General features: G+C 37.7%; 2 protein-coding genes across 2 annotated transcripts in view; both read right to left on the bottom strand.

Annotated features, from left to right (window-relative positions):
* Positions 1 to 25,379, bottom strand: part of casq1b (calsequestrin 1b) — a 60,536-nt gene that overhangs the window by 15,989 nt on the left and 19,168 nt on the right. The gene's annotated exons all lie outside the window — the stretch shown is intronic.
* LOC141332448 (protein kinase C alpha type-like) lies at positions 947 to 19,164 on the bottom strand. Its single transcript, XM_073837580.1, has 4 exons — positions 19,033 to 19,164; positions 12,170 to 12,277; positions 11,321 to 11,461; positions 947 to 4,162 (listed from the first exon to the last, which is right to left on the bottom strand). The coding sequence occupies exons 1-4, from the start codon at positions 19,162 to 19,164 to the stop codon at positions 3,995 to 3,997; spliced, it is 549 nt and encodes a 182-aa protein (XP_073693681.1). The 3' UTR covers positions 947 to 3,994.

Genomic DNA, 25,379 nt, shown 5'->3' with positions numbered 1-25,379 from the left:
AGGCTCTCAAAGTCAACCTCCTCGGAGGAAGACAAGAGAAGCTCTGGGATCCCCTCCCGGGGGGAAGAAACCGCAGTGCGGGCTTCCACATCCAGGAGGAGATCGCTCGATCCGCTGAGTGAGGGCGGAGATAGGGGTTCACCCGTCTCCATACCCTCCAGCAGATCGAGCTGCGAACCCCACGAGTGCAGCTGCCGCTCCGCCTCGGCGGAAGCGGGGCCAGACCCGCGGGGAACGCTGGTGAAAGCCCCCTCCTCAAAGAGGGCTTTCCGGGAGCGAAGCACCCGCACTGGCAAACGTTCACAGTGCGGACAGCCAGCCTTTTCGAGGGCTGACTGTGCGTGCTCCGCCCCCAAGCAAACCACACATAGGCTGTGTGTATCCCCACCAACAATGAAACGTTGGCAGGGAGGAACACACCGCCTATGTGGGCGCTGCACCGCCACAAAACTCTTTTTTAAAGGTTGCTTTGAAGCCATAACTACTCAAATAAAAGTGTACCAAACTGGGCACGAAAAAACAGCAGAATGGCTTCGAGACAGACACAGACATAGAGCGCTCTCGCTGAATGACAAAAGCTGCCGCCGGCTTCAAACGCACGTGCTTTATACTTCCTGGTCGGTGACGTCACCGCGCCTGTGACGTCACCCCCGTCGTTCATTGGTTGTAGACATGATTCAGAGTGCGGCCCGCCAATGGCGTTCCCCATAGCGTTCCATGACGCGGCTCGAGTTCCCGGAAGGGAACTATGCTGCTATATGAAGATATACTAAAATGGTTGCTGTAATGTGAGGGGTGTACTCACTTTTGTGACATATTGGATTTAGTTGCCTTTAGTCTGTACATGTCCTGTACTGTTTCCATGTTCAAAATGACAGCATTAATGAAGAATGTGCTTAACAAACCCCGTCACCCCATCGTCTGAAGAACTAAAACATGGACATGATCACTTTTGTCATACATTTATTTATACACATTATCCTTCACAAAGAACAAAGGGACAAAATTTTGTAAAGAAAAACAAAGATGAGTGAAGTAACATATTCAAACTAAAACACTGTCCTGGAATATTTAATAATAATAAAGATAATTATATATATATTTAGAATTCCTGATAGAATCTCTAATAAGAAATGGCTGGGTGGAATGTTCATATACTTCATATGTCCAGGGAATGTTGGAATGCCGCCTCACATGCAGAAAACCCACAATCAACACGTGAATGTTACATTCCCAAATACTCTCAATGTGAGACACTTGTGTTAATCTGCATCCTGCAAGACAATCGCTTAAAAACTTTCTGAATCACTTCATAAGGGGACCGGCTCTGTTTCCACTCATCACGTATCCATTTACTTCGTGGGATGAAGAAATAAACACTTGGAAAATCTACTTGTTTTTGTTTTTTCATACACAGGGGCTTCAAACATCAGGTCTATTGAATATCTAAAATATATACTGAAAAATTACAATGTGTTCATACTGACAATTCAGTGGTGAAATTCAACAATGGTGCACCTGATAACTACAGTATTTCCACCAAGGGCTTGGCACAAGACTAGAGCCCAAACCGAGCAATCATCTAATGTGTAAATACAGCATTTCTGAGGTACTTTTTTACTAGAATACATGAAATGATGTCTGAAGTGTGGTAAAATTGACTTCCCATCTTTACCCTGTTGTCACACAGACAAAGTTGCACAGCAGTGGTCAGAATCTACGCATTACAGAGTCTAAATCTTCATCCACCGACTGAAACTAAACAGAAACGTAAGCAACAACACAAAGGAAGAGAGCTGAGGTGGGACCGATATGGTACTCGGTGTGACAGTCATTCCATGCTAGAGGACTCCGGATTCCTGGAATCATGCAACACGTTTTGCATGCGCCGATTTGCCCCACATGCACACAGCAGCTGCAGTACAAACACACATACAGTATGTAGGAGCACTGAGAACATCCACAGAGCCCAGTCAGTCTACATACAGCTCCTACACTTATATACTATCAGCATAGAAAACAGAGGACATATAACAAAGGTTTGCAGATACCAAAGCTATCTCAAATTATCCAAACTAGTCTTTTTGGATCGTCTAAACATAGAAACCATCTAAGTTAGTAAAAGCACATTCAGTTCTTAGTATAAAATCTGCGGGATAATGTACGCCTTCTCTGTATTTACAAAAATCTTGGTATATATAGTGTACCTTTAGTGTAACAGTAAACATAGCGCTCTACGTAAAAGTACTCACAGAGCAAAAATGCTGGATGATCGTAAACTAAGACCTAAAAAGATAAAAATATCCGATATATACTGGAAAGCTCCCTTTGATAAGAACAAGTAGTTTAACACGAAGAGTATTGATCACCAAAGGACAGAAACACTACCAGAGACAGGGTTATAATAGAAGTTATACATAACTGACCTCCCACCCCCACTAACATTTGTCACCAAATCATGTTGGGCATTAGGGAGTTATATAAAAAGAAAGTGTATTTAAAGACCATTAGGAGTTTTTGCATTGTGGCATAATTTTTATGCACATTTTAATCACATATTTCTTTGTTCTCAGTGGTAATTCTCATTATTGTCAAATAATAAGCAGCACATACAAGACTACCGTGATTTATAAATACTTAATGTACAGTAAACAAATCATCTTCATTTCACAGTTTTACACATTAAAGTAAGGGTAAACAAGTTTATTTATTTAGCATTTAAGGTATTTCTAGGACTTAACAGACTGACAGTGCTTAACAGTCTTAAAAATGTCACAATGCAAAAAATAAAATTAATGCTTGTAAAATCTTTTCTGGGGTGAAATATGTCCTGGACAGGTTTTGCAGACTTACAATTCAAAGTACAGCATCTTTTTTGTCTCGTTACATGTTCTTAATGTTGTAGCAGTGGTAGTTTTCTTTAGCATAATAATTATATGCCAATTGGGTTTGAAATGTATACTCTTTATCAGGCCCAGGAAGAATCTGCAGACTTTTTTGTGCTGATCATGACAGAAAATCTGCGGGATGGATTCAATCATAGTAAAATATGTTAAATAACAGTATTAGATAATCAGAAGTATTTAAGAAAAACAAACATGCAGATGAGTAGGACAGGTGATCTAATTCTCTGCAGGATTCTGTGGGTGCGTAGGCCTACACATTACCAACGAGGATTCACAATTCACACATTTAGAGCGAGAGAAAAAATTGTCTATGTAGAATATGTAGGAACCAGGCGAGCAGGCAGTGACAGGATTGGAAGTTGTCATGCTAAAACTCGAGGAGCGATAAGGGTTCAAGTTTCAGCCCAAGATAAGGGACACCACCAAGAGATCTAGTAGGAAATCGATATGCATATATAGAGCTGGATATAAAAAACCTTTTGATGCAGTTATATTTTGGCACTCCTATAACAAGATATTTTTTAGATTTACAAATATATAATTCAGGAACATTAGAAATGGCAGTAGAGGATATAAGGAATAGGACACAAAAACCTGTTTCATGTCAGCATGCTTCACACACAAAGAATCTGAGGACTGGAAAAAGGGATTGTTCAACATATCCACCTTCAAAAATATATGTTTGGTAAAATATACTAGGCCTGCACATAACATCTAGATGAACTGTCATTACTATGTGGACGTAATGGCTCTGTTTCAAAGCCTAGAGAGCTGCCTTTCTGTCTACTGCCTACACAAGCAGCATCCTAACCGAAGTGGAACCTCATAAAAGAATACATTTGTCGGGAACGAGTCTGTGATGCCTTAAAATGCTCAACATATCTCACATCATCTCCATTAGATACTGCCCTCCCTTTATGATATATTTCCATTCAGCCATCAAACCCCCTTCTCCAGCCCTCCTCAGTTCAGATATGTTCAGATAAAGGGTATTCAACTGTCTACAAAGATTTGGTGAGTTCATAAATAACATGGATGTGGTTATTAGTTTGAATTGGACAGGCAGTCCTCTTCTTCATCGGGTCGTCTCATACCACACTGTGAAGCGATGCTGGGTGAATGAACTCTGGGTTTATGAAAGAGAATCCGGCGAATTCGCTCTGGTCGATGTTGGCGATGACCAGTTGGTCTGGAGGGGTCAGCATGGGCTGCGTGCGGGTGAAGAATTTGTCAAAGTTCTCCGCAGCTTTGCCGCACTGTTAAAGAAAGGAGAAAAGAAAGACGCTGGGTTATTTTTAGATTCAATTGAAAAGCTGGCCGTGTGCCTGAGAGAAAATTCATTCACATAGCACTTCCGTCACGGACGTCACGTACACTCATATGTCCAGTAAATGGAGCGTTTTTATAAAGATGATTGGAAGGGGAATATTCAGGCCTGTGTTAAAACGACCGCAGCCCGGCTCTAGCATATGTGGTGTACCAATGGGGTCCTTTGAGGGGGCTGAGCAAACAAACATGGGTGGCCACAGGTTGAGATGAATCAGATTATACCCATAAAACATACACATATAGTCACACTGTGAGGGAAGATCAGCACAGAGGGTGCGTGGTTTTGATGCAAACACATGAAAAGACTATAATAAAGACTAAAATAGTCCAGGGCTTTATCATGTGGACACCCTCATTAAGCCAAGTTGACTAAGGCTGACTAAATGCTGGCCCACACTAAAGGATTTTTTAAATTGTATTAGGTTTTTGAAATGTGAGAGACCACAAACATAACGATACAATATATACTCACACTGTACTTATCTCTTCATTATCTTACCGCTGTGTTTGACACTATTGACCACAACATTCTTTTGAATAGACTTGAAAATTATGTTGGCATTAGTGGAAGTGCATTGTCATGGTTCAAACTGTACTTATCTGACCGCCATCAGTTTGTGGCAGTGAATGAAGAGGTATCATATCGCTCACAAGTGCAGTATGGAGTACCTCAAGGCTCAGTACTAGGGTCATTACTTTTTATGTATTACATGTTACCCTTTGGAGATATCATCAGGAAACATGGTGTTAGCTTTCACTGTTATGCTGATAATTGATAAGGAACAAGACTGTAAAATAACAGAGCTACCAAAATCTTAGATTTAACAGTTTTGTTCCTATAGTGTGTGGAGTGCCATGATGTGACTGACAGATTACGTTGTAATTAAGTTTTGCATTAGACTGTTAAAATGGCGTGAATGTGGATTTTACATTTACAGAGCGAGCTGGAGGTGAGTAATACTTCCATCTTCCATCAACTGACTTTTTGATTGGGAATCGTATCATTTCACGTGGCAATTTACAGTTTCACAGACACTATACGACATCTATACCTTTGTCTTTGGGAGATCCCTCCACACAACAAGATTTCTGATCGTAAATATTCAACTAGTTGCAATTTTGAAATCAGTGCGGCCCTTGAAATTCTTCTGAACAATTCAGTTACACTTAACACACACCACTTAGAAAATGGGACAAGATTATCTGTAGAGCCATCAAGATAATCCAAACTTTACCTAAAATTGCCGGAAGAGCAGAATTTGTCTCAAAATTAGCCAGTTATCTTGTAGTGTGTGCCGCACTTAAGTGTAGTAAGACGTTGATTGTTTCGAAAAAGAAACTTAAATTGATACGATAAGGGCTTTCGCACTGGGTAGTTATAGGAGCTAGCCACCAAGGCAGTCCCCCAAGTAATGCCAAGTTCTGTCATGAAACTGTAGATTGCGCAAGCTGATGCCAATATGTGCCATGTTCATATAGGCCTAAACAAACTGAATGAAGGGAGAAAATGCTCTAGGTTCCTTAACAAACACTCCAAATGAGCTAGATATGAAAACGCTTTAAAGCGGGCCTAATCATCAAAACTCATTTATCAACTGACTGAACTGGTTAAAGGAGATATTTCATTTTTCAATAGGATCATTCCCGGTTTTCTGTTTCTATTCCCCATAAACTTTCTAGGCTGCACTAGTGAGCGTCTTCTGAGGAACTTCTTCTGAGAGTTACTACTCTTAAAGTCAACATGAATCAATAAAGACCCTATATACGTTCTAACAGACATTCCTGATCATATTGTGCATGTTTCATAAGTGTGTCAACAATTAGTTCTCTATAATCCACTTGATCCAAGGTAATTTGACTCCCTATTGACTTACATCACCCAAAAATCCCACTATTTTTCACCTTCCTTGATCATAAGATCAAGCTCTTCTGTAAATTAAAATGCACGAGTAAGCCAAAATGGTTTGTGAACAGTTTATTTTAACTTTATAGACAGCTTGATCTTGCGACAATGTTCTCATTAGGCTATAAGTGGTCCATTGAGCTGTAACAGTGTGGACTCTCAACCCCTCTTTATTTCATTAGACACACTGTTAGAACTTACCAGGCATTTTACAGTAATATATTGGCAACACTGTTGCCAGCTAGTTACTGTAGGTCAAACATTTACACTAAAAGAAACCAACTTCCTATAGCCAGCTGTCAATTAAGTTTCTAAATTAATATTTTTTAACATGAACACAGTTCATGTTAAACAGAGGTTCAGATATTTGTTTTATTAAAAATGTTTGGTCTGGATTACCATTTTTGTGGTCAGTGTTTGCTTCAAATCGGGCTTCTGACCTTCTTCTTTTAATTTCAGTTATTTATCGGGCTGTTCTAACTGTGTGTTTACAAAGCATATTACAGTGAATACAAAGCAAATAAATGATTTTTGAAGGCTGGTTATTTGTTGACAAAAAAAGTGTTCATAGGTTTTCTACATTCATTCTGTATCAAATGCCAAACTGAATGTACTACATTAACAGTACAGACAAACCTTTTATTACCACCACTGTGAAACTACGACAGAAGTTACACCAGCAATCAGTTATGGTAAAGAATATTTAAACACATCCTGCACTACTGAGAAACACAGACATAAACATTCAGCATATGAATCTCAACAATGGTAGCAATTACAAAGAGTGAGAGAGACTTTTAATATCACAAATCAGGCTACAAAAAGTCACAACAAAAATACCAACAAAACAATACATGCAAATGAAGAAAATAGTAAGACCATTCAGCTGCATAATGTATTCACGCTGCATTGCATGCTGGGCGTTTCATTTTATTCTGGCACCCAGCATGCATTGCAGAATGAAACTTCTGTCACCATTGTTGAGATTCTTGTGCTGATTGTTGATGTCTGTAACACTGGGCTAACTTCTCACTAGTTTTTTTACTGCAAATAATTAGTATAAAAGAGCAAAAACACCCATGTAATTTAGTATTTAACACTGGATGAGATCAGAAATCAGTCCAGTATAATATGACTTCATTACAACATAACCTGATCTTATTTTAAGAGTTAAAGTTCAAGGGTACAACTAAAGCAGACCTGACCTCAACAACGGTAAACTTTAATATTTTCAAGAAAAATGTTGTAATTTTTAATCAAAATAAACTAGTTTCACACTCAGTGTGAAAGTGTCTTTAACTGAAGCTGGAAGTTATTTTTGTGTTTCTGCTTGTTTCTCTTTTTTTCTGTGCCTGTTTCTCTGCCCTTTAGTGATTCTGCTTGTTATGATCAGGTGTTCATCAGAGTTTAAATTCACTCACTTCCTTTCATTCACTTGGTAAAGTAAACTAGTGTAAGGAATAGTGAATGAGTGTATAGGATATGATTTTAAACACAGCCTCTAATGCTGCCTTCATGTGCTATCGTAATTATGGTAAATACCAAAATCCGACATCGAAATTGCACATGAACACCCACTCACGTTGTAATTTCCACTGGAAAGCTCGAATTTTTTTATGATACCCGAGCTGCCGAGATGGGATAAACTTTGACCTTTCAACATGGCGGACAGCAACGAAACTATACTGAATGGTAAGCATTACTACGAGTGTACAACCGATGTACGCTCAACAGCTAGAGATAACCCATAATGCACTGTGAGAGTCGCGCGCCGACTGAATTCCCGCGTCTCGACAGATGATGGCGCCCGCAGCTGAATCATCCATCCGTTCGTTTTACAATGCGCTCGTCCACTGCGTAATACAGCATACAACACAGGTACAAATTCGTTGGAAATTGATTATTAAATTGTTAAAACCAGGGTTTATACGTAAACTCCTTGACATAGTTCAAGATAAATCCTTTAATCTTACTACTCGAACTGTCTGTTTAAATGATTGTTAAACAGTAAGCAATACTATGCAAATGCGGCAGTCCTTCCGGTGCACTTAGCGTCCAAATTCACTCACTCGTTTTCATTCACTCCTTCAAGTGAACTGTACGAGTGGACTAATGTAGGGAATAGTGAATAGGGTATAGGGGACGATTTCGGATACAGTTGAAGTCGTCATCTGATTAGTTGAATTTGATCGGATTTCCGGAACACGCGAGTGTCGCGTTTATTTACGGTCCGCCGGGAAACAAAGCGCAGACTGATTTACTCGGCGTTTTGCTAAAAGGTGCTTATGCAGACGCCGTTGTTGTTACATACATTTGCGACGTTCGCGAACAAATTACTGACTTACTGCTTGTTCTCCCTCTTCTTCGTTAACTTTCAATGCTGGTTATTTCAATGACTGACTTGTTGCATGCCAGTCTGTTGTTGTGGGGGCATTTCTACGCCCCGAAACGTGACGCTGAACGAAACGAACTGTGATTGGTTGTTTGACATGACGGTCAAACGGCCTTATGGGCGGGCCTTGGCCAATTAAAGCTGCCATGAATTCCAGACCTTCAGCCGTCAGTCTGAAGGTCTGGCTACGCGAGACTAGGGAGTTTATAACCGTTTTACCCAAGTAGCATGTGAGGACAAATTCCAAGTTCGCCATGTTTCTCTTCACTACGACAACAAAAACACCTGAACACGACACACTGGTAATTTCCACTTCACAAGTGGAAAGCATCATCTTTCCCATATCACATGAAGGCAGCATAAATGTCTACTTTGAGCTCTGTAAATTCACTGTATATTCCTGTAGGCAGTTTTCTCGAAAATTACAAATATTACCCAGAATGCATTGTTTTCTATAGTATATTACTGTCTTTACAGAAAATGGTATGTTGCTGTCAGAATTTGGCTATTTTTCTACACCAAGGGTTTACAGGGCAATTCACCAAAGTTCACAGTAACTTCCTTTTAGCACTTAACTAGTGAAGGAAAGAGAATAAATTACTCATTTCATCTGGTTCTTTTAGCAGCTCTGTAGCATATAATCACAAATTTGTTGTTCTTCAGGGGTGCATTTTGTGTACAACAACAACATACACTCTTAAAAATGAAGGTGCTTCAAAAGGTTCTTCAAGCGATGCTATAGAAGAACCATTCAGTCAAATGTTGTTTAAAGAACCATTTCTTGCTTAACTTTTTATAATCTGAAGAACCTTATTTGCCACAAAGAACCTTTTGTGAAACAAAAAGACTCTTAAGATATTAAAAGTTTTTATGGAACCATTTAAACAAAAAGGTTCTTCTATGGCATCGCGAAGCACCCTTTTTTTGTGAGTGTAACTCACAGCTAACTACAATAGTACCATGCAGTGAACAAAATAAACTAACAAGCCATGCCTGTTTGTGTAGTAACTCCTATTGTCGCAGATCTTAATGATGCCAAATTAATGTCATATAATAAAAACAGGATTTTGGAGGACTAATTTGATATTTAGTTCTTTCTGGTTTTGCTTTATTTACAGATGTTTGATTAAATTGTAGTTTCTTTCACCTTCTTCAAAAACAGTGCTTTCATTCTCATGACAAACTAAAAGGAGCAGAATTAAATTTGTACATATTTGGAGACAGATATACAGGTGCATCTCAATGAAGTAGAATGTCGTGAAAAAGTTCATTTATTTCAGTAATTCAACTCAAATTGTGAAACTTTTGTATTAAATAAATTCAATGATCAGTCTGGGGCACTGCTGAGGTGGTATGGCAGCCCAGGTTTTTTTGACAGTGGCCTTCAGCTCATCTGCATTTATTGGTCTCTTGTTTCTCATTTTCCTCTTGACAATACCCTATAGATTCTCTATGGGGTTCAGGTCTGGTGAGTTTGCTGGCCAGTCAAGCACACCAACACCATGGTGATTTAACCAACTTTTGGTGCTTTTGGCAAAGGTGCCAAATCCTGCTGGAAAATGAAACCAGCATCTTTAAAAGCTGGTCAGCAGAAGGAAGCATGAAGTGCTCTAAAATTTCTTGGTAAACGGGTGCAGTGACTTTGGTTTAAAAAAAAAAAAAAAAAAAAAAACACCAGCAGATGACATTGCACCCCAAATCATCACAGACTGTGGAAACTTAACACTGGACTTCAAGCAACTTGGGCTATGAGCTTCTCCACCCTTCCTCCAGACTCTAGGACCTTGGTTTCCAAATAAAACACAGAACTTGCTCTCATCTGAAAAGAGAACTTTTGGACCACTGAGCAACAGTCCATTTTTTTCTTCTCCTTAGCCAAGGTAAGACTCTGACGTTGTCTGTGGTCCAGGAGTGGCTTAACAAGAGAAATCCAACAACTGTAGCCAAATTCCTTGACACGTCTGTGTGTGGTGTTCACCCAAATTCTTAAATTGATTTTGCTTGACAAGCCTCTCAAGGCTGCGGTTCTCTCGGTTGGTTGTGCATCTTTTCCTTCCACACTTTTCCCTTCCACTTAACTTTCTGTTAACATGCTTGGATACAGCACTCTGTAAACAGCCAGCTTCTTTGGCAATGGATGTTTGTGGCTTATCCTCCTTGTGAAGGGTGTCAATGATTGTCTTCTGGACAACTGTCAGAATATCAGTCTTCCCCATGACTGTGAAGCCTAGTGAACCAAACTGAGAGACTGTTATTTAATACATGACTTTCACAATTTGAGTTGAATACTGAAATAAATAAACGTTTCCCAACATTCTAATTTATTGAGATGCACCTGTAAATCGAACTGCATGTTAGCTTAATTAATTTGTTCAAAAGAATGATCTACTGAAGTCAAAGTCATTCTAACTGTGTTTCCAAAAACAGGTCAAAAGCTGTAGTATCAACTAATACACTCCAAAGCTGTTTGCAGTTGTTCCTTGAAACTACAGATTTAAAATCATGGAACTACGGTGCTTTCAGAAAAAAAACATGAAAAATTGTTTAAAACCAGAGCACTCCACACTAACTTCCACCATCTTAGTGTATAAAATACATTAGATGAGCAATGAGACGGTCATTTGAGGCAAGACTAGAATACATCAAACTATTATCAAAGTACAGGGGTTATGCAAGTAACTAAACAATATACAGTGTGGTCTACTGTGACCTGAGAGACCAAGCTGTCATCCAACACCAACAGCGCTGGCAAAGGTCATAGATGTACAAACACACCATATTCACACTCACCACTTTGGGTTTGAAAGGAGGCTGAATCTCTCTGTTGGCCAATCGTTCCCAGTCAATTCTGCGGAAGAACGCTTGCTCCTTTATATCTCTCTCACCCTCTAGACTGCAACCTAGACGCTTCGACGGATGCTTCGTCATCAGCTGTGTGTGCAGATAAGAAGAGGGAGATTATTAAACCAGAGCCCATCTACCTCAGATTTAATCATGAAAGAACATCTGGGTAGGAAGGTAGGCTACATTTGAAGCATGAAATATTTATAATAATAATTTATTTTTCATTATATAGAATCCACTAAAACACAGCGGTGCAATGAAATTTTTTTCCAATTTCACTCTGCAAAATATGAACCGAAATCACTTAAGTAAAACAAAACATTTTCCTATAACAAACATTAGAGACTTATCAACACTCATTTACATTAATTTACAATCAATTAGAAAAATCACACAGTATGTAATGTAGAAACTATTCTACTTTAACTAATGGTCTCATCTACATTAGCAATCATATTCTTAAGGGACTTTATTATAGAAATGTCGTCACAGCCTTTACTGACATTTATATCATCACCATGAATCATATTAATTTTTTGTTTTGCAGAGGAACATAATCAAACAGAATGGTGGAAAGACAAATGTAATGAAATATTATTATCCTCCACTCAGCTATTATAGCAGGTGATATTTCCATGACTTGCTGACAGCAATATTAAAGTACGGTGGTTATTAATTCAAGCTGAAAAATTAATTCCAATATAGGCCCTGCATTAGTCTTTTCTCCTTTAGTGAGCGGCGGCACACAGGCATTTAGAGGACCAAAGGAGCTCCTGCTGATGTCTCAAAACTCACCCCTTTACAGATGGACACTGCCTCTTTAGACAGGGATTTGGGGTAGGACACGTTGTGCTCCATTATGGATTGAAACAGCTCATCCTCGTCCTCGCCATCAAATGGAGGCTGTTAGAAATAGAGCAGTTGCTGGTTTACATGAAACATACATTGAATACATTGTTGTTTGGGATCAGTAAGATTTTTAAGGTATTTTAAATAAGTTTCTAATGCTCATTTATTTGATACAGATACAGAAAAAAAAAATATATTGTGAAATATTATTATGATGTAAAAAGCATCCTTACTTAAGTCTTCAGTGTCACATGATCCTTCAGAAATCATTCTAATAAACTGATTTATTATCAGTGCTGGAAACAGTTGTGTTGCTTAATATTTTTTTTGTAAAAAATAACAGCAAAAATATTTTCTAACAATATACACTACTGTTTAAAAGTTTGGGGTCAGTTCATTTTTATTTATTTTTTTTATTATTTTTCTAAAGAATTTGATACTTTTATTCAGCAAGGATGTGTTAAAATGATTAAGAAGTGATAGCAAAGACTTATATTGTTAGCAAAGATTTTTATTTTGAATAAATGCTGCTCTTTTACTTTTTATTCATCAACAAATCCTGAAATTTTCCAATAAAAATATTTGGTAGCACAACTGTTGCCAACATTGATAATTCTAAGAATAAATAAGCATATCAGAAAGATTTCTGAAGGATCATGTGACACCAAAGACCGGAGTAATAGCTGATGAAAATTCAGCTTTGCATTGCAGGAAAAACAAATATTTTAATGTATGTTAAAATAGAAACCATTATTTTATATTGTAATAACAGTTTGTAGTATTTTTTTTTTTTCCTGTATTTTTGATCAAATAAATACAGCCTTGATGAGCATAAGAGATTTCTTAAAAAACTTATCCTAAACTTTTGACCGGTAGTGTACATTTATGTACAAGTTTGGAATCAGTAAGATTTTTTAAAAGAAGAATGTTTGACCAAAAATACAGAAAAGGTAATATTGTTAAATCTTATTATAATTTAACATTTGCTAACATTTGCTAATCTAACACACTTTAAATATACTTTATTTCTGTGAATTTTCAGCATAAATACTCCAGTAGTCAGTGTCACATGATCCATTCTAATATACTGATTCATTATCAATGTTGGAAGCAGTTTTGCTGCTTAATATGATTTCTGAACCTGTTTAAACCTTTTTTTTCCAGAATTCTTAGATAAGTAAAAATTTAAAAACACTGATTTAAAATATTAAAGACATACTTTGTTAGAAAAGATGTCTACTACATTATATTCTATTATTAGTCGCAACATCTAGCTACTGGAGTACCTCAGGGCTCAGTTCTTGGACCATTTCTCTTCTTTGTCTACATGGCATAACTAGGTTCTGTCATTCAGAAACATGGCTTTTCATATCACTGCTATGCTGATGACACTCAACACTACCTTTCATTTCATCCTGATGATCAGACGATAGCTGCTCGCATCTCAGCTTGTAACAGACATTTCTTGCTGGATGAAAAAGACCATAATCTTCAACTCAACCTTGCCAAGACAGAACTGCTTGTGTGATTAATTTTTAATGAGTTGAAAAGAACGCACGTCACACCTCTCTTTATCAATTTGCACTGGCTACCAAAAGCTGCTCGCATTAAATTGAAGGCATTCATGTTTGCCTACAAAACCACCACTGGCACCCCTTTACCTAAATTCATTAATTCAGACTAATGTGCCCTCTAGAAGCTTGCTTTCCCATCTTTGCTTAGCCATCTTCAAGAATCAGCTAAAAACACATCTCTTCCATCTTTATTTGACCCTCTAACTCTAGCACCATCTATTCTAATTTATTAATTTAAAAATTGCCCTTTTAGACTTACTCTATTATTTTACTTCTTTATTTCTTTCTTAAAAAAACAAACAAACAAAAACTAACACTAGCTTCTTTGTTCTTTTTGTATTCTATCTATCTATTTAAGGCCTCTATATGTCTAAATGTAAATGTCATCAATTTAATGGTAGTGTAAAATCTATTGTTACAACAGTTTTAATTTAAATAAATGCTGCTCTTTTTTAATGTTTTATTCATCAAAGAATCCTGAAAAAAGTATCACAGGTTCCAAAACATATTTTAGCAGCACAACTGTTTTCAACATTTATAATAAATCAGCATATTAGAATGATTTCTGAAAGATTATGTGACACTGAAGACGAGTAATGGCTGATGAAAATTCACCCAATTTCTAGGGTAAAAACATGTCAACCACCTAATAAGTGCAAACTATATCTTGAAAGTTTTCATCCCCCATTGTTTTGTTGTAAATGGTAATATGTTATCTTGAGAGACAGCAATAATTGCATCTACACTGATGTTTACATAAACGTGCTCATTCTCTTAACACATGACAGCAGTCAATTATTGTCATATTTATACCATAAAGTAATTGAGCAGATTCAACAGACCCATGTTTTTAATAAACTGAGGTAATGGGTAAAACAAATATGTGCTCAAAGTCTTTTTCTCTCCTATTCTCCACAGCTTTGGAACCCTAAATCCATCTTAAGTTCTCCAGAAGTACTGACAGCCACCTCCCACTCATCCTGACAGAGGCGGGTTATTAGCAGACACTCACCAAACTCAATGCTTCAGAGTTTCTAAAAAAAAAGAACAATACACATTTCTGTCATGATTCCTGAGTCATTTTACACTTTTTCACATTTTTTTTTAAACCTCAGAGCAGTGGGATGACATATTACATAAGCAGGAATCATTCCAGGATGGGGGTGTCCGAGACAAAATCATCCGGGAATCAGGGAAACACATCAAGTGTATAACAAGATTCTTCTGTTGGGTAATTGGACCCGGGAGTCAGCGGGAGAAAGCTGAGATGTAAATGACGTAACCTTGGTAACCGTTCTGGTAGAAAGTATAGACGACACGGGAAGTGCATTTCACACTGAGGCCTGGGCTGTACTCAATATAAATGAATCTCACTGAAATCAATAAAGAAAACAGCCAAAGAGACAAATAAAGCAGTTGCACTTTTTTGTGTTTTTGAGTACCACAACAAAATTCATAAGTAATAGTTAGTTAATAGTGACAATTGGTCCCCGAACTAATGTGTGACCAGTATACAGTGATGGCCAAAATTACTACAACACTACACTCTTAAAAATAAAGGTTCTTTATTAGCATCAATGGTTCTATGAAGAACCTTGGACATCCATGGAACCTTTCAAATGCAGAAAAGGTTCTTTATAGCCGAAAAAGGTTCTTTAGATTTTTAAAATGTTCTTCAAATGGTTCTTTTAGGAACTGAAAGATTCTTCGGGGAACCAAAAATGGTTCTTCTATGGCATCACTGCAAAAACACTCATTTGAAAATGAGTGTAGTATTTTCACCGGATAAAAAATGGTCAGCTATTTCTATCTGCTGTAGTGTCTCAGTAGGAAATATCACTTTACATTTCCAAACATTTATATTGCCATTAATTGTAATAATCAAATCAAATTTTGTTTGTACAAGGAGATCTGATCTCATTATCATCCAGTCTGTCTGGAATGACATGAAGAAACAGAAAATGAGAGGTTTTTTAACTGGTAAATCACTACTTCAAACCACGACTCACGACTTTGTAGCATTCCAGGCAAGTCATGCCAAACTGCCTGGGCACATTTATGAATTATTATTATTTTTATATTATTATTAATTTGATTCCAACGTTATATTGTCCTAAGCTCTATTTTTCCACCTTGTGCCACTTGTATAAACACCGCACGCATTAGGGCTGACTTTGTTGTTTCGCGGGCTATGTTACGTCAGAACTCCTAACTGGGAGTGCATCGATCTAGCAGGAGTTCACGAGTGGGAAGTCACGGGTTTGACTGCCGTTCCAGTGCACTTTCACTGGTAGAAGGTTGGAAAAACACGGGTTTCGGGTTGTCTGGAACGCGGAATAAATTCAGAAGAACCGTGGCAACGTTTCCAAGATGCTTCAAGAAACCTAACTGGAAAGCTACCAGAAAAACTATGCGCAAGTGCAAGCTGCTTTAAACGCAAAGGATGGTCACGCCAAATGTTGATTTAATGTAGTTAAAGGATTAGTTCACTTCCAGAACAAAAATGTACAGATGATGTACTCACCCCCTTGCCAACCAAGATGTTCAGTCGTAAAGGAAATTATGTTTTTTGAGGATTTTTTTTTGCATGATTTCTCTCCATATAATGGATATGTATGGTGCCCCCAAATTGAACTTCCAAAATGCAGTTTAAACGCAGCTTAAAATTGCTCTAAACGATCCCAGCCGAGGAAGAAGGGTCTTATCTAGCGAAACGATTGGTTATTTTCTAAACAAGCCAACAATTTATATACTTTTTAACCTCAAATGCTTGTCTTGTCTAGGTCTGCGATGTGCATGCATAGTCTGTGTAATCCGGGTCAATACAGTTAGGGTATGTTGAAAAACGACCAACATTTCATCTTTAACTTCAAAATCGTCCGACAATGCTGTTTTACCTTTATTTTGTAAAGGGTGTTTGATTTTTTTTGTATGTTTACTTTGTAAACACTGGGTCGGTACTTCTGCAGCGATGTAGGAAGTAAGAAAACCAGATGGTAGTTTTTCAACATACAAGGAGGTGAGTACATTATCTGTACATTTTTGTTCTGAAAGAACAATTTTACAACATTTACCTCATTTTACAACATTTTTACACAAGTGCCTAAAACTTTTAACTGTAGCTTTGCTGGTAGGTTTCTTAAAGCATCTTGGAGATGTTGCCACAGTTCTTCTGGATTTAATCTCACTGGATCATTACAATTAATGGCAAAATGAATGTTTAGAAATGTTAAATATTATTTCCTACTGACACACTACAGCAAAAGATAGAAATAACTGACCCATTTTTTTATCTGGTGAAAATACTAGTGTTGTAATAATTTTGGCCACCACTGTATTGGTCACACTTTAGTTTGGGGACCAATTCTCACTATTAGCTAATTTTTAACTATGACTTCTGCCTCAATAAACTCCAAATTTGCTGCTTATTAATGCTTAGTAAGGAGTTTGCCCTTAAAATAAAGTGTTATGAATATATTAAAATTAATTATTTTGTTTAATACAATTAAAATCTTTTAGATCCTTGTTTTGCTAAATTTTGTTACAGTTTCAATTTTGATAAAGAATCTGGAAGCTAGGCTGCGTTTACACTAGAGTGTTTTTGTTTTAAAACGCATAACTTTTGCTACGGTTACGCCTGTCGTTTACACTATTTTGTTGTTTTGGACCATCGAAAACTGAGATTTTTGAAAAGGCTGTAGACCACATTTTTGGTTGAAAACTCCGCCGTTGCTCCGCCTATTCTCTTGTGATATGGCATGACAGGCCAAATTAAACTTCATTGCAGCCCAACTTTGGCCAACAAGTCCTGGTTTAGGCATTTCTGACCTAAAATAGTAATGCAACATTCTAAGACTAAAATATGTATTGGTATCACTGCTTTCATCACACTTTCAAAACGTTTTATTTATGCAATGTTTTTGTCCCATAGACTTTCACTGTTGCATTTCAGTAAATGCAATTTTTTGAGATATTTGAGACGTTTTTGACAAAATCTGAAATCATGCACTGTCAGAACAATATGTGCAAAAATTGCACCTTTAGGGGTACAACAGCTTGTCACCAGGGCAGTTCCTTCAATGTACCCTTAAGACAGAAATATTTACTCTTATGGTAATATTATGAACACTTTAGGGCTAAAAGGTAAGGTACAAAGGTGTCACTTTGAGGGTACCGCACACACTGAACAAGCTGCTGTGCTCCTAAACAGTGTTGTTTTTGACAACCATCTTAGATTTAGTCTTAGTCTTAGTCTTTTGGACTAAAATGCTTATTAGTTTTAATCAAATTTAAGTCACTTCTATATGTGATAGTTTTAGTCCAATTTTAGTCGACGAAAAGTCAAAAAGGTTTTAGTCTAGTTTTAGTCGACGAAAAGTCAAAAAGGTTTTAGTCTAGTTTTAGTCAAAAAAGGGGAAAAAGTAGTCTTTTAACAAATTAATGTAGGTCAGTAAGTATTTTGCTGTTGGGTAGTGTCACTTGTAAGTTCTGAAAATAGCAGATCTATAGTTCAACACAATGTGAGCTTCCGGATCGACTATTTTCACCAATAATTACAATAATGAAGGAATGTTTTAAAACATAAAAGACAAACAAGGATGGAATGCTAAAACGGCTTGCCATACTAGTATGGCAAAGAGTATTTAATGCTAAAACGGCTTGCCATAGCGGCAGATACGTTTTAGGTTTTGATTGGCATGCACAATAAGCAGAAATGTCATGCATTTTAAACGTCTGACGGACCACCACTAACATTTTCGTCTATTCTCGTCTCGTCAACGAAAACTCACACACGTCTCGTCATGTTTTAGTCATCAACGAGCCATTTTTATCTCGTCATTGTCTCGTTATCGTCATGAAAAAAGTGGCGTCAAAAACAACACTGCTCCTAAAGGTATAATTTTTGCACTTTTTTTCTGACAAATGTTCACAAATACTGCCAAGAGTACTGAACCCATGAGATGATTAAAATACAAAATTCTGCAGGACATAAATTGAACATGAAAAAGAATTAAAGTTCCCTCAGAACCAAAATCTCAATTCTCGCCTTCGTGATCTGTTGCTCGGAGACAGTGTGTTTTGTGGCAAGTCATTTTCTGTGGCGTTCGCTGATCACAGCGGGGCTGCAATCACAGTTATTCAAAGCGGCTCTGAAAAGCCCAGGCGTCTGACTCATTTAAGCACTAAAGAGAATTCTAAATGATTCACAAGAACTTTCTGCGCACGTCCACCTACCTGCCCAGCCAACATCTCGTAGAGGAGCACACCGTATGCCCACCAGTCCACCGATTTCCCGTACGGCTGATAGGCGATTATCTGGGGGAAGAGGAAATGAACATGTGCATCATTTTCTGTCCAGTCATTCATTCAACTCTCATGGGCTCTTGGGAATCTCTATTCAATCTCCATTCATTTGTCAAGAGCACAATGCACGTTTCATTACCGCTCAAGGGGGTGGTTGGCACTTTGCTATTTTTAACCATTTGCTGTAATAATTGCTTTTTTCTCCTCACCAGTCCATTTACACCCACATATTGAGCACGTACACACCAGTCAGTGTGTATAATCACAGGGGAAGTTAATGAGTGCTTTGTTAAGCATAGAGAGTGTATGTTTCATGTGACACTGCAAACTCTCTTCCTCTTCATGCATGTCTTAGAAATGACTGCATAGTTGTTCCACTTTCCATAAATAGGGCACAAATTGGTGGCCATTACTTTCTAAAAAGCAATGAAGTCACACGTGCAACATTCTTTCAAGAGATAACTATATATGTTTTGGTAGTGTCAAATTTGGGGAGAGAGGACAAATATTCCCAAACTTTCTGAAAATACAATTTGAGAATTAACTGCACAATTACTAGAAATGTGTACCTTGGATATTATACAAAATTTGTGAAAAAAGATGAAAAAGATTTTTTTCAAGATGTTTCCAAATCTGACTCTGCACCACTTGGTTGCACGCTTTGGACCAGTGTTTGAGTAACACTGGCTGCTCCAGAGAGGAACAGAAAGCTCTTAAATATCTGACACACAGCACACACTGTAAGGTCACAGTAAGCATCTTTTATGTGTCTACTGGCTGTCTGCTTACAGACACAGAGCAGGCTGTCTGCCAGTATTCACATCAACAGCCTGACCTAAAAAGTCCTGACACACAACACACACAAATAAACAGATAAACACATAATATATTCCTGCTAACAAAACCGATGCTATTCTAAAACAACTTGGTCTTTCAAAATGCTTTTAAAAACTTTTTGCCGGTAAGGTCTGAAGTCAAATTAACAGTCAAATTTAACTCAAGTCAAATTTAAACAAACGGTATAGAAGGAGTTTGAAAAAGTAGGTTTTTAACATGGCAAAATGGCAGTCAGGAGGTTCAGCTAAATATGGCAAAAATGGTAGGCTATCTGTGTTCTCGGCATGACCCAAAAAATATATTGAGATATCATTGTCAGGGATCTGGAAGGAGGACCCAAACGCAGAGTGAATGACAAGGGATTTATTGACAAAACAGATTGATACAAGAGGATAGTGAGGTGCACAGGTAATACAACATCAGGAATACAGTAAACGAAGAGACAGCTAGGGAGACCCCTGGAACAGCCTCAAACATCCACTGGCAGAATATAATAGCAGCAGAGGGAGCGGCAAGGCCAGACAGGAGGTGGGAACAGGGCAAGGCACCTTAGAGCCGAGCTCAGATACTTGTGGACCGCACACTCTGAAGTAGATCAGATGCAAGGCAAGGGAACCAGAGGGCTGGAACAGGTCAGGGCAGGAACTCAAACACCACAACAAGACATAACAGAACAAGGCTCCACAGGGACACAAAATAATGCAAGGAAGGTAGGAGAATAAACAATAAATAAAAAATAAAAAAATAAATAAAAACAAAATGGTTACCAAATTAACCACATAAAATACTTAAATCAAAAAAATGCAAACAGAACACAAGATTAGAGTCATACTAAAATATAAAAGAAAAATAAATAAACAATTCCAAAAAACAAGGAGCAAGACAAAAACATAGAATACATAGGACTAGACAGGGACTGGACAAGACTAGGGCACAAGACCAACCAGACAAGAGGGAAAAATATACTCAGAGACAGAGACAGAAATAGTGAGGGAGAGAATGACAACGAACCAGTAAAAACAAGATGACAAGAGGAACTATAAATAGGGAAGAAAGCAGACGAGGAACAGGTGAAAATGATTAGACTTAACAAGGGCTAACAGGAGGGCGTGACAAAAGAAAACAAGGAGGAGGGGCTAAAGGCACATGACTGACAAAAACAATAACAAAGCCATGTGCTCACACAAAAGACAAGCATAGACAAAAAGCAAAGACAAAACAAACAGGGTAGGACCCTGACAATCATTACAATAGACTAATATACTAAAACATTAGCATTTTTGCAAATTTCATTCTAACTTTTGACCACAATGTGGCGGTACTCAAGTATTTGAGTACCATCAGGGAGAATGATGCCGAAGATACACATGTCGCAGTTTCGTAATGATATGCCAATGTGTTTGTAAAATATAGCATTTTACGACAAAATTCAAAATGGCCCAAAATGTCTGACATGGGAAAATTGGGTATTATTTGACTTGGCATGCTGCACCGAATCTACCCTTACAAAAATGAATCATGTTTTATTTTAGTAAAAGTGCTGTAGCCATGCTTTTTGGCTTATTGATTATCATTTGTATGACCATAGATTTCATATATCTTGACCACTACCGAAACTGTGCAGGTAGCCTCGGGTCATGATTATTATAACAAACACCAAGTTTGGTCTGAAAACCACAAAGCGTTGGAAAGATATAGCCTCAAGTCTGATTTGGAGAGCTTTTCGTAGAATTCGTTTGTGTGCTTTTTGTGAACAGATGGGTCTATCAAAAAACTTTTGGTAACTTTTTGTCAGCATGGCAAGCCTCTCAAGGTTCTCTTGGATGGTTGTGCATCTTTTCTTCCACACTTTTTTCTTCCACTCAACTTTCTGCTAACATGCTTGGATACAGCACTCAGCCAGCTTCTTTGGCAATGAATGTTTGTGGATTACCCTCCTTGTGAAGGGTATCAATGGTTGTCTTCTGGACAACTGTCAGATCAGCTGTCTTCTCCATGATTGTGTAGCCTAATGAATCAAACTGAGAGACCATTTTGAAGGCTCAGGAAACCTTTGTGGGCGTTTTGAGTTGATTAGCTGATTGGCATTTCATCATATTCTAATTTGTTGAGATAGTGAATTGGTGGGTTTTTGTAAATGTGAGCCAAATCATAGCAATTAAAATAACCAAAGACTTAAACTACTTCATTTCCATGACATTGTAATTTATTGAGATGCACCTATGACAGGCCTTTTCCTTTATTTTGTTTGCTTATTTGTCTGCATATGATCAGGATAGGTAATCTGTCCTGTCCAATTTATGTAGAAGTCTATTTATTCTAAAAATTATTGTTTTTATTATTGTTATGCAACACCGCTATGACAAAATGTCACATGCTTCAACATACTGAGCTGCGATTCTCATGCAAGCAAGTTTAAATTTGTCTCATGTCATTTCCCCCTCTTTTTCACATAATTTTCATGTCATTTCTCTCCTTTCCACTGTCAATAAAATGTCAGAAAGCATGCAGCAGAGCGTAGCTGTTGATTAAGTCTTCTCCCAACACCTGTTTTCAATAGCAAACTTAAACTATTGATCTATTCACAGGGTTACAATTGCTTTTAGAACCAGGAAGGTCAATATATCTGATCATGTCTTCATTAGCATTGGCTAAAGACAGGATGTACAGTAAAGATTGCTTCATGACTGTGAGTGTGAAATTTGGAAGCAAAGACAACACAGTGAGCACAAAGTACAGAAAGTACCATGCTTTTTGGATGTTTTATCAATCATATGACATCATCACTGAGCTATGGTACCAACACAGTTTTTTTTTTATAAAGGGAGATTTTTTCCCAAAATGTAACATCAAGTTTGATGTCTGAAGAGCCAAACATCTGCTGCTCAGACCAGTCATCTCGAACTGTATGTATAAAAATAAAAACTTCATTGTGTTTCCAAAAATAAAATCCCATCTGCAGTAATATAAAGACCGCAGACGGGGGCTGGTGTGTGATTGGCTGGGGACCGGAGGGTTTGAATAAAGTCAGGACAAATGAAGAGGGTGGAAGGGCTGCTTATGGATGAATAAATGATTCTGTCAGGACATGGACGTGCTAGAGTTTCTAATGGAGATGCTGAGAAGATGAAGTCACTCTGACCTTCTTTAGATTCAGAATACACTCAAGGCTGTGATGACACACTGGCGGGAGAGCAGAAATTTTAGCAGTGTGTTGTCTGCAAACCTTCTAATTATTCTACATTTGTAAGATTGTATTTAATATGCAGAGTTCTAAATGAATCATAGCTGGTATTGAATGTTTTCCAGACTCTTCTTTTTAAATGATTATCAGGGTCACTGATCAGACATGAGGAGATCAATAAGTGGGGAATTAGATGAAGCAGGGAACTGTCATGACACATGAGCTGGACACTTGAAAGGACACCAAGACTCATAATCAATCTGCAAGCTATATGCAATATACTGTAAAGAGATCAAACTTTCCTTAAATCCTTCAAACATACACACTTACACACACGCATTCTGTATCAAAGCACCCAATTCTGTCCTGAGAACCAAACCGCCTCGCTTTATAAAAGCTTTCTTTGAGCTATGAGGATCCTGCCAGGAATACATCATGTTTATGTTTGCTTTCTCTCTTCCCACCTACAATATGCTTTTCACACAGTGCATCTCCTTTTGTGTCATAATGCTGGAAGAGAGCATGATGTTCCTGCTACCCACACTGCTCTGCTGCTTGATCTCCCCTCACACACATGCTCACACACACACGCAAGATGTCAAGCTGCCACACGCTTCAGTGGAAATGTCACAGCGCTAATCTACAGGTCAATATCACTGTGGGCTTTGCAAAAGAGAGCAAATTAAAATGTGGCTATTAGTGAATGGCTTGGTCATGTACAAAACAACAAACCAAAAACATTAAGATTTAACAAAATAACTATTCAAAGTGTTTACATTTAAATACATATGAAAAAAGGAAAGAAATTAAATAATTATTTAGCAGATTGCTAACTAAATAAAATTAAACAAATTACATTTTAGACTGGATCTAACATGACCAATGACTGAATCAATAGCCGCTTTTCCACTATCGGGCCGAACCGTTCTCAATGCGTAACCGTTCTGTTCCGTGCCGATTCGGGCCAGTCGGCACGGATACGGTTTGATTTTCCACTGCGGTGCAGATAACGGAACTATTTGGAATGTAAATACAAATGCGTCAGTCGTTGCCTTGGTAATGCAAGCCGCGCTTCTACTGTTATTTTCCTTTTGGACTTGATATGTATGTTTGAGTTTGTTTGTTTTTTTCCCGGCACTGTTTTGAAACTTTTCTTAATGCCCTTCTCTGCAAGACACTGCACTAATAAAAAAAAAAAAAACTTTTTCGTTTCTCTTTGCACCCTCCAGCTGTTGTTGAATTTTTCTTTCTTGCCAAATATCATATTAGAGCAAATGTTTCATCCACAGACCAAAGTGTCTCAGCCATTTGTATTTATATTTACCGTATCTGTTTACTGCGCTCCCGCTTTGCCATAGAGAAACTGGTAGCCAGGCAACAGAGTGGCGACGCCATGCAAACGCATTTTATCAGCCCGGTTCAGCACGGTTGTCTAACCGTGCCAAGAATTCCGGGCCGAGAACGGTTTGTAATCGTTCCGTGCCGTACCAGGCTCAGGTGGAAACACAACTGGAACTGTACCCGACCGTTCTAAGAACGGTTCGGCACGATGGTGGAAAAGCGGCTAAAGGTGTGGGGTTGAGCTATTCAATTTGGCACAACTTGAAAGGCAAATAGGGAATGTCTGCAAAATGTTAATTATTTTACCAAAATAAGAGGGATCATACAAAATGTTTTTCCTTCTGGAGCATCAGTGAGCATTTGAACCTTCTGAAATTGTCCTCAGTGTGAAAAGATGGATCTCAAACACAGTCATTATTGGAAAGTGTCCAAATACACAAAAATGCTGAAAAACCAAAGAATTTGTGGGACCTGAAGGATTTTTCCGAAGAACAGCAGGCAGTTTAACTGGTCAGGACAAACAAGGAACTCATAAACTAATCACTAAACAAACAAACAAACAACAAAAAAACAGCTGTTGATTGTTCAGGTAACAGCACAGTATTAAAAATCAATTGTATGTAAACTTATGAATGAGGTAATTTTTTATAAATTCAACTATTATTTTGTCTTGTGAGCTATATGTAAATATCTTTTATGTGAAATATCTTATTCAGGACAGTACTAAATAAAAAATAAACATGCATTTTGTATGCTCCCTCTTATTTGAGTAAAATAATTAACATTTTGCAGATTTTGCAAGGTGTATGTAAACTTTTGCCCTCAACTGTAAGTACTCATACTAATACTAACTAAGCTTATTTAGGTAACAATTTGGACAATATTTTGAATCTGATTAAAAAAATTTCATGTTTTC

The sequence above is a fragment of the Garra rufa genome, chromosome 3 (assembly GCF_049309525.1).
Source record: "Garra rufa chromosome 3, GarRuf1.0, whole genome shotgun sequence".
NCBI classification, from domain to species: domain Eukaryota; kingdom Metazoa; phylum Chordata; class Actinopteri; order Cypriniformes; family Cyprinidae; genus Garra; species Garra rufa.
This window is presented reverse-complemented; position numbering and strand designations above follow the sequence as displayed.

What these genes read in the sequence shown, in the direction of transcription:
- LOC141332448 (XM_073837580.1), bottom strand. Translation starts at nt 19,164, where the DNA reads ATGAATGACTGGACAGAAAATGATGCACATGTTCATTTCCTCTTCCCC. An exon ending in ACGAGATGTTGGCTGGGCAG is followed by an intron (nt 12,278 to 19,032) that starts GTAGGTGGACGT and finishes TATTTCTAACAG; the next exon opens with CCTCCATTTGATGGCGAGGA. An exon ending in CTCCTTTCAAACCCAAAGTG is followed by an intron (nt 4,163 to 11,320) that starts GTGAGTGTGAAT and finishes TTTCTTTAACAG; the next exon opens with TGCGGCAAAGCTGCGGAGAA.